The 15,701-nt window shown below is 39.8% G+C and overlaps 1 protein-coding gene across 1 annotated transcript in view; it reads right to left on the bottom strand.

Moving 5' to 3' along the window:
• Positions 1-14,620, bottom strand: part of LOC126234373 (uncharacterized) — a 43,893-nt gene extending 29,273 nt beyond the window's left edge. The window contains exons 1-3 of the mRNA XM_049943061.1: positions 14,387-14,620; positions 13,633-14,100; positions 1,437-1,580 (exon numbers count right to left, since the gene is read on the bottom strand). Of these exons, the coding sequence (XP_049799018.1) occupies positions 1,437-1,580; positions 13,633-14,100; positions 14,387-14,480 (706 nt within the window). The 5' untranslated portion in view covers positions 14,481-14,620. The remainder of the gene's footprint in view (positions 1-1,436; positions 1,581-13,632; positions 14,101-14,386) is intronic.
• Positions 14,621-15,701: the final 1,081 nt, after the last annotated feature.

Here is a 15,701-nt window from a genome sequence, read left to right as displayed (position 1 = left end):
AGTGTGAGGTGATCCACATGAGTTCCAAAATCAATCCGTTGGAATTCAATTACTCGATAAATAGTACAATTCTCAAGGCTGTCAATTCAACTAAGTACCTGGGTGTTAAAATTACGAACAACTTCAGTTGGAAAGACCACATAGATAATATTGTGGGGAAGGCGAGCCAAAGGTTGCGTTTCATTGGCGGGACACTTAGAAGATGCAACAAGTCCACTAAAGAGACAGCTTACACTACACTCGTTCGTCCTCTGTTAGAATATTGCTGCACGGTGTGGGATCCTCACCAGGTGGGATTGATGGAGGACATCGAAAGGGTGCAAAAAAGAGCAGCTCGTTTTGTATTATCACGTAGTAGGGGAGAGAGTGTGGCAGATATGATACGCGAATTGGGATGGAAGTCATTACAGCAAACACGTTTTTCGTCGCGGCGAGATCTATTTACGAAATTTCAGTCACCAACTTTCTCTTCCGAATGCGAAAATATTTTGTTGAGCCCAACCTACATAGGTAGGAATGATCATCAAAATAAAATAAGAGAAATCAGAGTTCGAACAGAAAGGTTTAGGTGTTTGTTTTTCCCGCGCACTGTTCGGGAGTGGAATGGTAGAGAGATAGTATGATTGTGGTTCGACGAACCCTCTGCCAAGCACTTAAATGTGAATTGCAGAGTAGTCATGTAGATGTAGATGGACTGCTCATCACTGCAGATGCAACAGCCATGGGTGGCCAGGCTGTATGGAATAGGTGGCAACTGTCTACATGGAGTTATTGCTAGCACATGAATAGATTAGCATAAGATGGTGCCATGCTGGTGTCCATTCCTGTACCATGGAGTTGTTTGGAGGTGTTGCCTTCAAAGAAGAAGTAACTGTGGACAAGGATATAGTTGGTCATAGTGACCAGAAAAGGCAATGTAGGTTTGGAGCGTCGGGTGTTGGTGGAAGGTAGTGTTCAATAGAGACAAGGCCATGGGCATTATGGATGTTAGCATAGAGGGAATACACCTACTAGTTCTTGCCCCCCCTCCCTCCCCATACCCAAACCTCACCCGGAAACCCTACCCTGCCCCACCACGTCCCTACACGCTCCCACTAGCAGCATTACAACTCCCCCCCTCCTATTTCCCCCTCTCCCCACCCCATGCCGCCGCCTTATCTGACACTACTGGACTGCTGCTTCCATCAGGTGCAATTGCAAACTAAGTCTGGCTGCAGTGGAAATGGACAGCAGTTGTATGTGAGAGTTGAACTTGTATGAATATGTGTGCTTAAATTTTAGAAGAAGGCCTTTTGGTGAAAGGTAAAATTTATAGCAGTCTTTTGGTCATGCCTTTATGCAAATTAACATCCCCTTTGTATAGTGAGTAGCACTCTTATCTTTTTCATAATATTGTTGTGTAATAAAATAATTTTACATATGAATGTATAGCTTACCAAAATTATTTTCATCTGTTGGATTTTGTGCACTGAAATGTTCAACACCTGGAAAGTCTGGTTCTATCTCAGGGCTTGGTTCCAGATTAATTATCCTAGCAAGGTCGTCTTTATTATCCCACAAAGGTTCCAGCAACCAACCACCTACAAAATACATAAAAAGCATAATTACAGGAGCAAATAAAATAGCTGTGTTACCCTTTGGTAAATGAGCAATATTATTTTCTTACACATTTAAAACATTGCATGTGGTGGTTCACAGACAGCTTGCTGCAACAAGACCAGTCTAAGGTACTCTTGACTGACACTGACAGCTTTCATTTGCTGCCAACGTAGTCAAGAGTTTATTAGCAGGCAGCACTAATATTACAATGTTATCTACTTTTATACACGAAAGCAAATGTCAATCACAGAGTTAATGACGGACCAAATAAAACTTGGTTCAGTGAAGAAGACAACTGTGGTAAGAACAACAACAACAACAACAACATATACTGCTCTTGAGCAGTTTCTTTCTTACTCCTGAATTTTCACGTGTCTAAAATTCCTTAGTTTTCAAGTTGTTAATGGAAGTTTACACTCTTGCTGTTTGGAACTCATCAATACATAAACTCAAAAAGTAATCGACACGTCCTCCTCTTGCTTCTGAACACATGTGCACTCATCGAATTGTGGATTGTAATACCCTTTCCAATCCTCCCTGACAGTTTCGAACAGTTTCGCAGGCTTCAAGGACACGTCGACGAAGAGTTTCTGCATCCGGGTGGTCTGCTGCACAGACCAATTGTTTAAGGTGTTCCCAGAGATAATAATCCAAAGGACTGAGGTTGGACGGAACATGTAGGCCACAGAACTGGTCGTCCTCTACCTGTCCATCTATCATGGTAGACACCAGCCAGTGCATCCCGAACATTGGGGATGAAATGTGGTGGAGCTACAGCATGCGCAAACTGCATGTTTCTTCTTATTTGCAGAGGTTCGTCACCTAGCACGTCTTTGACGGTGTTATGAAGTCACCTACAATTCCAGCCTGCCCATTAAACTGGTGCAGATGTCTGATCTGTCTTGTAGCAAGAGGACTGTGATCGGCCTGTAAGTGTTGGCTCCATTCTGAACATGAAGATGTATTACATACCAGGGCACTTGTATCGCACCGATATGGGACTCTTCTTTGAAGCCTGTAGAACATGCTCTTCCTCGTCAGGCATATGAGTAACATGTGGTCTTCCTCCATAAATGGTCAGTGCTGTAATGAACCTTTATCTCAGCAACTTGACTATACGTACCACCAAAGATCGGATGACACTGTTGCCTTCAGTTTGGAAATGCTGTCTAATATAGCTGCACTTTCAGTTAACGCACTACCTTCAGTACACGCAACAATGGAAATGTTGATGACAGATGTACGTAAACAAGTTTCCCCAGAAATACACCACCATCTAGGTTACAATGAGTCAAAATGGTGCAATGATAAATGAAGTTTTTTGGTTGTAACTGGAAGGCCGTTTGAGGTAAACTTTCATTAATAATTCAAAACTGAAGATTTTCGAACATATGTTTATATGTACTTCTTCCCCTTGTTTTGGTGTAAGGAACCCGCCCCTAAAGTTTGTGATTTTTTTTTTTAACCCTGCACCCAAATTCCAGGGAGATGCAAGTGTCCCCTTTTGCAGATGCCTATGAAAGGCTACAACGTTTATGTACATAATTCCAAACTAAAGGTGTTGGTAATTTCCAAGAATGTTTGCCTATCGAAGCAGCAAGCTTAAAACAATGGATACCGAATGTGTGATTCTAAATCGATCATGCGACTGTGGTTGCAGGAGTCATGAGCGTGTTTATAGTGGTCACTACAGCAACGACAAAAGAGCGTTGCAATTACAAAGGAAACGGCTTACCTTACTTGTTGCCAACATTGTCTTTATGAGAAAGTCCATTTGATGTGTATGCTATGGGAAGCATTCCCTTTTTGTCATAACCTGCATAAACTCTGGCAATGTCACGCAAAAATATGGGTAGAGTGTCACTTTTCCAACAAAAATTCAAACAATTTTCTACATTGCATAAGCATGCAATTAGATTCCTCCACTTGAGGCAATCGGCCAAAGAAACATCTACAATACCAGGCATCCCATTCACTACCGTCATAAATCATTTGGGTTCTGTTAGCATCTCACAAATAATTTATCACAACGCCAGCCACCACAGTCATGTGATCAATTTAGAATTGCATGTTAAATATATATCGTTTACACCCTGCGGCTTCGATAGGCAAACATTCTTGGAATTTACCTAGCTGTTTCTGGACAGAATTATTGTGGCATATTATCTGAACATTATTTGCACACTGGCAAATAGGCATTAATTGCAAAACATTTGCAATCCATCCTTACTGTATACAAAAATCTCTGATATGGTATGAGGTGCACTGCTCTGCAGCATAAGCTTTTACAAAGCTGCAGCCAATGTGTATTTGCTCACCTCAGTTAGTTGCTACACAACATTCAATGTCACGACAACTCTTGCTTTGAGACCCTGTAATCATTGGGAGGGGAATGGCATGACAAAACTTCTCATAAGGAAAATTGTCTGAAAAAAATATAAGGTTTACAATTGTCATTGGTGTGGTCTTCAGTCATAAGGCTGGTTTGATGCAGCTCTCCAACCTACTCTATCCTCGGCAAGTGCGGTATGTGGAACTATACCCTTTTGAACCCACTCACTATATTTATTTCTGTGTCTCTCTTTACAAATTCTATGCTTTACACCAGGGCTGGCCAAATGCTGCACAGTGTGCAGAAGTGCTGCACATGTGCGACAGCGACATCTGTTATTAGATATGTGTCCTAAATGAACGGCGGCGGCTCCACTTCCCTGTTTATGTGGTACAAGCAAGAGCGCAACATACCCAGTCTCGTTTACACCTGGTAACCATAACCTTAACAGAGAAGTACTGAGAAATGGCAGGTACTGTGAAAAAGCAAAGGACGGGAGATCTATGTTCTCAGTCGTTTAAAAATGACTGGGAAGTGCAATTCTTTTTTGTAGCCGTTGGTGAAAACTCACAATGTTTGCTGCGCCGCCGAATAATAGGCGGCCAGCGTAAGTTTTCAATTGAAAGACACTACAGTACATGTCACAAAGAAGAGTGTAGTGTAGTCAACAGTGAAGAATGTCAAGCAAAGTTAAATGTCCTTAAGAAAATGGAGGAGACACATCAACTCAATTATCATTTCTCATGACCAGTGATAAACGTGTTTGGATTTATTCCTTTCATAATTAAAAATTATTGTTTACTAACTGTGCATTATTGCCTCATTCTGCTCCATGTTACATTACTATCAGGAAAGTTGGTCATTAAACCGATTGTTCCAATGTATACTTACATTTAGGGATTTTTTTTAATGTGTGACGGGCTACGCTCAGCTGAAGTCGATAAAACATAACATTCATCGTCGGTTATTATGCAGATTTCATACGTAACTGATGAAAGATATAGCAATAATGGTATTGAAATAACAGGTTATCATCGAGAGGTCTGCGGTTATCATTCTGTTCAGAGGTCAGTGAGAGAGAAATTATGTGGGTGTAACTGAGGGCACCGAGAATTAGTTATAGGAGACCTTGCATTAGTTTAATGTTATTTGAAATCATAAATCAGGTTCGTTGGAAGACGCTAAGTGCTCTCTCTCTTAAATACTAGATCAAAAATATTACGCGTATTTACATGCCATCAGTCAAGCTGCCTTAATAAAAATCCACGGTTGCTAACTGTATTAAATGTCTTACTGGGCTAAACTGTTAACATAAAAGTAGATGTCTCAATGAGTAGCCTGTGACAGTATTTTAAATGACAAACTGCCTATTGACTTGTGTCTCGGGTTCTTCGGCTGACGTTCATCTAATGATTTCTCTAGCATTTCGCCAGCACGAGTGGCTGGCATTGTCAAAGCTTCACCCTCCATTGCCGGTGGTGAACTGGAGGCAAGCTCGCGGGCGCAGACTATATGTACCTGGCGCGCCAACGTCCGAGAGCTTCTCCGCGGTCATTTCCGGTGCAGTTCTCCTCTTGCTACCTGCGACGGTCGTTCGCTGCAGTACGAGAAGCCAGGATCCGTTTACCTTACGGCTTTCCTCTTTCTTGTTCAAACTGTTCACGTGTTTTTGTATTTCTACAGCTTCTCTGAACAAGCGCGTGTGATAGTGCTTCTCTACAGCCAGAACTTCCGTGTCGGCGAATTTTATTACGTGGTCGGTCTCGTTCCTCCCTCGGACGTTGGCGCGCCAGGTACATATAGTCTGCGCCCGCGAGCTCGCCTCCAGTTCACCACCGGCAATGGAGGGTGAAGCTTTGACAATGCCAGCCACTGGTGCTGGCGAAACGTCAGAAAAATCATTAGATGAACGTCGGCTGAAGAACCTGAGACAGAAGCCAATAGGCAGTTTGTCAACAAGTGGCCACGAAAGCCTCAACAATTTTGTAGTATTTTAAATGTTTAAAACGTGAAATACCTTCCCACGGTTGGTTGGCAAGCTCTGGAAAGAGCACTAGAATGCGCCGGTACAGAATATCCCAGCAAGTGGACAAAGCGACATCTGTGCGTAGAAACATGGACTACATGAACGCTGACGGCTGCGGCGTGCACGCTGTGACCCGGAAGTTGCACATGTGCAGGAGCACCGCACGCGCGCAGAATTTCTGGCCGGCCCTGCTTTACACGTTTCCCCAGAAGTAAATTAGTGATCCCTTGATGTCTCAGTATTTGTCTCTATTAATACATCCATTCTTTTAGTCAACTTTTCCCACAAATTTCTTGCTCCCAGTTCTATTCAGTACCTCCTCACTTGTTACATGATCTGCCTACCTCATCTTCAGCATTCTTCTGTAGCATCACATTTCCCCAACTTTTATTCTTTTCTTGCCTGAACTGTTTATCGTCAATGTTTCACTTCCATATGACAATACATTCCAGACAAATACCTTCACAACAGGCTACCTAACACTTAAATCTACGTAATATGTTAACAAATTTCTCTTCTTAAGAAAAGACAGCTTTCTTTCCACTAACAGTTTACATTTTATACCCTCTCTACTTTGGCTATCATTAGTTACTTTACTATCCAAATAGTGAAATTCATCTACTACTTATAGTGTTTCATTTCCTAATTAATTCCCTCGGCATCACTTGATTTATAATTTGACTACATGTAATTAACCTTGTGTTGCTTTTGTCGGTGTTCAGCTTATAACCTCTTTACAAGGCAGTGTACATTCTGTACATCTGCTCTTCCAAGCCCTTTACTGTCTCTGGCAATTACAATGTAATCGACTAACCTCCAAGTTTTTATTTCTTTGCCCTGAACATTAATTCCTTCAGCAAATTTTTCTTTGGCTTCCTTTACTGCTTGCTCAGTGTACAAATTGAATAACACAGGGGATCAGCTACAACCCTGTCTCATTCGCTTTCCAACCACTGCTTTCCTTTCATGCCCCTTGAAATATGTACCTGCCATCTGTTGTCTGTACAAATTGTAAATAGACTCTTGCTCCCTGTATTTTACCTACCCCTGCCACCTTCCGAATTTCAAAGAGTGTTTTCCAGTCAACTCTGTCAAAAGCTTTGTCCAAGTCTACAAATTCTATAACAGTAGTAGAATTGCCTTTCCTTAACCTATCATTAGAACAGAAGTTCTAGAGTTAGGAATGGCTCATGTGTCCCTACATTTCTCTGGAAACCATACAAATCTTCCCTGTATTCAGCTTCTACCAATTTTTCCATTCTTCTGTAAAGAATGTGTGTTAGTATTTTGCAACCATGACTTATTAAACAGATAGTTCGGCAATATTCACACCTGTCAGCACCTGCTTTCCTTGGAACTGGGAGTATTACATTATTCTTGAAGTCTGGGGTATTTCACCTGTCTCCTACATTTGTACACCAGATGGAATACACTAAATTCTCGCTAATCTGGCCCTTAGTAGTCCAGCCCCTAGTCCGTCAAGCGGAAATGATGCGTACAACAATGTAATTAATTAATTATAATGTTACACATCCCACGAGGAGGAGACATTAATGAATAATATGTTGCTAAGTGGTTGAATGGGGTAAACTGTCAGATGGACCAAATTTTAACAGATGAAGAAATAATAACCGAAAGTGTGTAGAAAATTAATGATAAAAATGGAGAGATGAAAACAGGAGGAAATAGCATGAAAACGTCACACACCGCTGATGCTGAAGCTGTGGACGATTTCCTGGAGTACACTACGCAACTAACACACATGCATTACTGATGTGATGTAATGCTTGTAAAGCAGTTGCATGCAAGCATCACATGTCATTGATGCGACAACTAAAAGATTTTGGGCAAGTTTAATGGTGAGTGATACTATTGTATACATGCACACTCAAGAACTAAGTTTTCTATGAAAATGACTGTATCTTTGGATTTAATGAAGTGTAGTCCCTATGCAATTAAATTTTAGACACACTTAATAATTCAGCACCCATATTTGAATGGAATGGACAGTTTAGCGTAGTTTTGTCATGGTTGGCTTTCTCCACGCTATCAGTAGTTCCGATGGAATGCAGTCTACTCCAGGGGCCTTGTTTTGCCTTAGGTCTTTCAGTGCTCTGTCCAACTCTTCTCATACCTGAATGAAATTTTCACTCTGCAGCGGAGTGTGCGCCGATATGAAACTTCCTGGCAGATTAAAACTGTGTGCCCGACCGAGACTCGAACTCGGGACCTTTGCCTTTCGCGGGCAAGTGCTCTACCATCTGAGCTACCGAAGCACGACTCACACCTGGTACTCACAGCTTTACTTCTGTCAGTATCTCGTCTCCTACCTTCCAAACTTGCCCGCGAAAGACAAAGGTCCCGAGTTCGAGTCTTGGTGGGGCACACAGTTTTAATCTGCCAGGAAGTTTCATATCAGCGCACACTCCGCTGCAGAGTGAAAATTTCATTCTGGAAACATCCCCCAGGCTGTGGCTAAGCCATGTCTCTGCAGTATCCTTTCTTTCAGGAGTGCTAGTTCTGCAAGGTTCGCAGGAGAGCTTCTGTAAAGTTTGGAAGGTAGGAGACGAGATACTGGCAGAAGTAAAGCTGTAAGTACCGGGCGTGAGTCGTGCTTTGGTAGCTCAGATGGTAGAGCACTTGCCCGCGAAAGGCAAAGGTCCCGAGTTCAGGTCTCGGTCGGGCACACAGTTTTAATCTACCAGGAAGTTTCTTCTCATACCTATTTCATATTCATCTATGTCCCTTTCCCTTCCTATAATACTGCCTGCAAGTTCGTCTCCCTTGTATAGGAGCTGTACATATTCCTCCACCTTTACCTTCTTTGGTTGGTACTAATTTTCCATCTAAGCCCTTGATACTCATGAAACTGCTTCTCTTTTCTCCAAAGCCCTCGTTTAAGTTTCCTATAGGAGTTACCTATTTTGCTTCTAATTCCTTACATCTGTCCTCTAACCATTCCTGCTTAGCCATTCTGAATTTCCTCTCAATCTCATTTTTAAACATTTGTATTCTCTTTCGCCTGCTGTATCAGCTGCATTTTTATATTTTCTTCTTTCATTGGTTACGTTCATTATCTTGTGTGATAACCATGGATGTTTTTCTCGTTATTTCACCTAGGTGACCCCCTGCTGCCATCACAATTTTGTCTCTCAAAAATGCCCATTAGTTTTCTATTGTATCTATTTAACATGTTCTAGTCAATCTTTGGCTAATGCTCCCTCTGAAACACTCACCCTCTGGTTCTTTCAAGCTATCCAGGTCCATTTATTTAGTTTTAATCTACAGTTTATTACCAATAAATTGAGGTGAGAGTCAACATTTGATTCAGGCAATATCTTCAGACTCAGACTTACCATTATATAATTAATCCGAAACTTTCTGGTGTCTCCAAGTACACAACCTCCTTTCATGGTTCTTAAACCAAGCATTAGCAATGATTGAATTATGTTCTGTGGAAAATTCTACCACGTGGCTTCTTCTTTTATTCCTTTCCCTGGGCCATATTCAGTTGCTATTTTTCTCTCTCTTCTTTTTTTCTTCTACTGAACGGGACGCCCCCCCCCCCCCACAAATAAATTTTTGTCTCCGTCAACTATATGAAGTATTTCATTTATCTCACCATTTTTTCAATCTCTTCACAACACACATTTTTAGTTGACAATCTTGTACTATTGCGGTGGGTGTTAGCTTCACGTCTATGTGGCTATGACAATGTGTTTGCTATGCTGTTCATAGTAGCTTACCTTTATTCCTATTTTCTTAATCATCAGTAGACCTACACCTGCATTACCCCAATTGGATTTTGTATTTGTAACCCTGCACTCACCTGATCGGAAGTCGTGTTCCTCCTGCAACCGAACTTCACTAATTCCCACTATATCTAATCTCCACTTATCCACATCCCTTAATAAATTTTCTAGCCTTGCTGGTTGATTAAGGGATTAATATTCCATGCTCCAATCCATAAAGTGCCAGATTAGTTTTTATGATGACATTTGAGAGAATAGTGCCCACCTGGAGATCTGACTGGGGAACTTTTTTCCTCAAAAATATTTTACTCAAGAGAATGACATAGTCATTTAACCATACAGTAGAGCTGCATGCCCTTAGGAAAAATAGCCACTGTAGCTTTCCCTTGGTTTCAACCGCTGGCTGTGCCAGCTCAGTAAGGCCATGTTGTTGGGAATTACAAGACCAGGACAATCAGTCAACCAGACTGTTACCCCTGCAACACTGAAAAGAGTGCCCCTCTCCAGGAACCATATGTTTGCTGGCCTCTCAACAGATACCTATGGTTACTAAGAATCTAAAAAAAAAAAATTACTGACAAGTAAGGAAGGGTCTGGCATGTGGGTCACCGATTTTGATTAAGTTTTACAAGGACATTCTGTATTGAAAATAAGGAGACAAGTGTTTTGCCACAAACTCACCAGCTTTTTTTTTTTTGGGGGGGGGGGGGGGGGGGGGGAACAACAACAAAAACACCTGGTCAAAGTTGAGGTGAAAAACAATATTTCCAATCCTGTACCTCAAAAGATCATCTAAATACAATCTTTTTATTAATATAACAAGGGGTCTGACGTTAATAATGCTTGATGTTTCCATGCTGCAGCCTGTGTACTCGTCATGAAATGCAAGGTTGGCAGTCGAGCAGTGTAGGCATTAGGTTATCAAACTGCTGCTCCGTGTTTGATTCTTGGTTGTGGTGTTTCTCTACATCTGATCCCCCCCCTTCCCAAACGTGTTTGATAATATTCTGATAATGGGAACACCGTTCTTACCTCTGGAAGTAAAACATATCAGGAGGTGTGATTATAGTGATACCACTGAAATGTACCTCCCTTTGTCAACCTGAGACCTCTACTTTCTCCGAGAGGTAAAAAATTTCATCGTATGACTTGAAAATCATGAGAAATCACAGCGGAGCACAGAATTATGAGACAGGGCTATCGAAATGCACACATTGACCCACAAACAGTTTGACACCTGTCTTTCATCATATGGTTTTATAAAAAAGGCAAAGAAAAGTATTCAGATTATCAGAATACCATCAGACAATGTCATGACTAAGAATCAAGCACTTTGGTTGTCTAATGCTTTGAGTGCTCGGATCACCAACCTGCTTCTGCTAAACACGATGTTTTAAGGCTATCCAAGCTACACACAAAAATATTAATAACTCCAACATTATTAAGTTTGGACCCACTATTATATTAATGAAAATGTTTAAAATGATCTTTCACTGTATAGTGGAGAAAATATGATTTTCTGTCGTCAACTTTGACCTTAATCTTTCCCAAAAACTAGGGAGTGTCTAGCAAAAAGCCGAAATGTTTTGTCTTTATTTTCAATATAGAGCAGCCTTGCAAAACTTGATCAATCTGTGACCCACACGTCTGAAACTCTCCATGTAAGGTTAGCAACAAAACGAACACATAATTGCCGATTTTTATTCACTGCACCTAAGAGTAAACAGCATAATTAGAAAACAGCAATTTCTCTCCAGGGCCAATGACTCACTGTAATTAATGTTCACATAAAAGAACCACAGGATACACACAAACTGATTGACTATTATTTGTACCACTTGTGGTACCCTTAGGTGCAGTGAATCAAATTATGGGCAACGTGTGACTGTTTTATCTAAATACTTCACGTATTTTTATTTAATCTGATCAGCTTAGGGCCTTTATGCCCTTTTTTTACACTGAACCAGGTTTTCACACAGTAGTTTTTACACCATTATTACCTGAGAAATAACAATAATTTTAATATGATAAATATATTAATAGAATTAAAAATGATATGAGTACCAACAGTGTTAGTATTACTGCTATCGATGCTGCCGCCGCCACCACCACCACCACCATTGATTTGTGGCAACTTTAGCTCATTCATTTTTCCATTTATACAATAAAATGTGAATTGAAGTGTCTTAGCACTCAAGTGATTTCTGCATGGGGCATTTCTTACCAATGATTCATAACAGATGTTACACATATACCACATAGGAAAGAATATCTGTAGTTTTATTAAAATGTATGCTGTATCAGTAAAACACAAACAAGCAACAATTTATCTGTAATTAACATGCATAAAACATATTGCAGGTAATATCTCTAAGGGGAATGTGAGGCTAAATTACATGAACAACTGATTACAGTGTCTTGCTAATGCCAAAAGGAGCAACAGGTTCAATGAAGTAGGCCTACCCCGACTTCAATTGTACTACTGCTTGAATAAAAGGTATACCAAGGGCATCAGTAGCTCTTAAAATGAGTCACAGATTTGAATTATACATATTTCAGCCCAAGTGAAAGGGTGCAAACAGGCAACAGGCTGCAAAGAATCATTCAGCAATCTTTTTGAAAACGTTGCCTTCCAAATGTCACAAGGTCGAAGATACGCTATGGTCATGTAACAAATTTGGCTATGACAATTCCAAATGCATAATACCAGCATCAATCTTAAGAGATTTAGGGGATAGTCAATGGCTGATTCCAGCCCTACTCCACCCAAATTGCACTTTCATGTCTTAACAATTGCACTGCCTTGCACCATCTGGTTTAAGATTTTTCCATCAACATTGGCACTTTTGGTATAGGCCTAATAGTTACAATAACTGAATGTTTGACGATGAAATCTAATATTTAGCCTGCATGGACATGAATTACTTATGAACCTAAGTACAGGCAATGGAAAAGTAGAAAACTTGATGATGAATTTCAAGGGCCACACAGCAAAAATTCATTGACATGTCCATAATTTTAGGCAACCTGTCAGTGTTACAGTGTACATCGCAAAAGTGACAGTATGCACAAGAAACCCAGTTTTATATCGCTCCACGTGGCCACACAAACCATTATTTCAAAAGGTACCAAGTATACTCGCTAAAAATGAGCTGCTCAATCCGAGCAGTTCCTGTGTTGTATGGGATGTGGTTTTTGGGAAAATGGGAGGGACAGAACTATCCTAACCTCCTCACCAATGATCACATAATAATCATAATGTGTGTGCCACAAATAAATTCAACACACTAAACAGATAGCATAACATTCTGAATACAGAAGAAGGAAAAAAAAAATTCTGAGTAATTAGCAAGCTTTTAAATATTTAAGACATTATTTTCGGTGTAGGCTATAATAAGTTTTATATTGTTTCCAGCAGAGTGTACACTAGTGAGTCCAGTAGCATATTTCAGTTACTTCCTGTTCCTTGCATTTTTACTTTCAATTTCTTCTCATTTATTGACTTATTATGCACTCCAATCACAATGTGGACAATATATATTGGTATTCTCCTTCTAATCATGCACCATGCAAAGAGGCTACTCCAGTCTTAAATGTTCTGGACTCGCATTTGGGAGGACTGGGGTTTGGTTCCCATCTAACTACTCTGACTTGGGTTTTCCACAGTTTCCCCTTGTCAGAAAGGTGTGTTTTACTGATGCAGCATACATTTTGACAAAACTACAGACATTCCTTGCTGTGTGGTATACGTGTAACTTCCGTTATGAAGTGTTGATAAGAAATGCCCCATGTAGACATCACACGATTATTTTGAAAATTACGCTTAAATTAAAATTAAAGGGTAGTATAGTTACATAGCAATGTGACAATCAACAAAGAAACATTTTTATCAGAAGAAATATTACTAAGAAGCCGGCACATACCAGCACTATCATCTGGTGTCTCACATCCTTCACAGTACCCATAGATCTTCTGGGGCGATACTTCCAGGTCACAAGTATCCAATTCATTGTGATTGGGAAGAAATACTTCATCTAATTCGGGATCTGATGGTTCCTGACAACCATCATTCCAAGTATCTACAAATATTGAAACTTTTGTTGCCCCAAGAGTTGAACTCTTGGCTGTTGGCTTTGGTGAGAACTGGGTCTTTACTTTCTTAGGAGACTTGTCCCTTTTACTGATTTGAATACCAGATGCCTTCGCTGAATGGTCACCATGGACATGATCTTCAGAAAACAAAGTTTTCTTTATTGGTTTGTTAGGTGACAGGGAACGCAGATGGGACTGAGTATCTGCTGTAAGCGTATTTTTCACTTTGTTGCTGACATCGCCAAGAACTATTTTGCTGCTTCCTAAACTCAGAGGTCTCAATTTCTGATTTAGCTCACCTGAAAATACGTAAAAACCATGACTGAAAAAAATGATAGGGGTCAAGTAGCTGCTATTAAGATATAACCTAACAAGTAATTTCCACAAACAGCAGCGTGAATAAATTAGCATTATGAATAATACAATACCATACTTCACAGAAGTACGTTTGTAGGGGACCCTTGACTCTTTTATCACAGTGGAATTTATGTAACGGGATGTACAAATGAACAATAAAAATTTATCATTTGAAACGAACAACAGTACACGAACAGCAATTATTAGTTAAATCGTATTACGGCTTACATTTGATAGGTATAGAACTGCTAAGATGCGGCTTCGGAATACTATTATTCTTACGAACAGTTACTACTTCCCCGTTTCCAAAGATCTCGTACATATTTTACGTTTGCGGATAAACAGTAAATAACGACCAACCAAGATGCAAAAGATCTGATCAATAATAACAATCAACTCATCAACACAAAACTGCATACATAGAGCAAACACACATCAGTTAAAATTCGTAATTCCGCTTGATCTATGGGCTGCCAACATGACAAAACAAAGATCGTTGGAGATATAAAATATCGATTCTCTGTATCTCGTGCTATGTACTACATGAAATTATACGTTAATAATAATAATAATAATAATACAGGATCAAACAATAAACACCAGGTATTACAGCAAGCATATTATTAAAGATCCCAATACCACAACAGATAAATGCAGACTTTGTAAACAACAAATAGAAACAGTAGATCATATCACAAGCGGATGTACAATACTAGCAAATACAGAATACCCCAGAAGACATGACAATGTCGCAAAAATAATACATCAACAGCTTTCCTTACAACATAAACTTTTAAAACAACAAGTTCCTACATACAAGTATGCACCACAAAATGTACTGGAGAATGATGAATACAAATTATACTGGAACAGAACCATTATAACAGATAAAACAACGCCACATAACAAACCTGACATCATACTCACCAATAAAAGGAAGAAATTAACACAACTAATCGAAATATCCATACCCAATACAACAAATATACAAAAGAAAACAGGAGAAAAAATTGAAAACTACATCCAACTGGCTGAGGAAGTCAAAGACATGTGGCATCAGGATAAAGTTGACATCATACCAATTATAGTATCAACTACAGGAGTCATACCACACAATATCCACCAGTACATCAATGCAATACAGCTACATCCAAACATATATATACAACAACAGAAATCCGTAATTATTGATACATGTTCAATTACCCGAAAGTTCCTAAATGCAATATAACACATACCGTACAGTTAATAGGAAGTGACGCTTGATCAAGGTCCGCGTCACTTTCCATTCTTAACCAGACTTAACGTCTGAGAAAGTAAAGAAATAATAATAATAATTTTACTGTCATTAACCATTACGGCAATGGATAACGTCAAACAAACAGTTGATAATTTAAAATAAAAAAGAGGCTAGTTACAGTTACATGCTACAGTTGATTAATTTCGTTACATTGTAAAATGAGTTTGCTACAAATCAGTCAGGCAGTGTTTGTTTGAGGGCTGCTTGTACAATCACAAGCTAAATACGGGGATAGCTAACCGA

This window comes from Schistocerca nitens, chromosome 2 (genome assembly GCF_023898315.1).
Source record: "Schistocerca nitens isolate TAMUIC-IGC-003100 chromosome 2, iqSchNite1.1, whole genome shotgun sequence".
Lineage (NCBI taxonomy): Eukaryota > Metazoa > Arthropoda > Insecta > Orthoptera > Acrididae > Schistocerca > Schistocerca nitens.
This window is presented reverse-complemented; position numbering and strand designations above follow the sequence as displayed.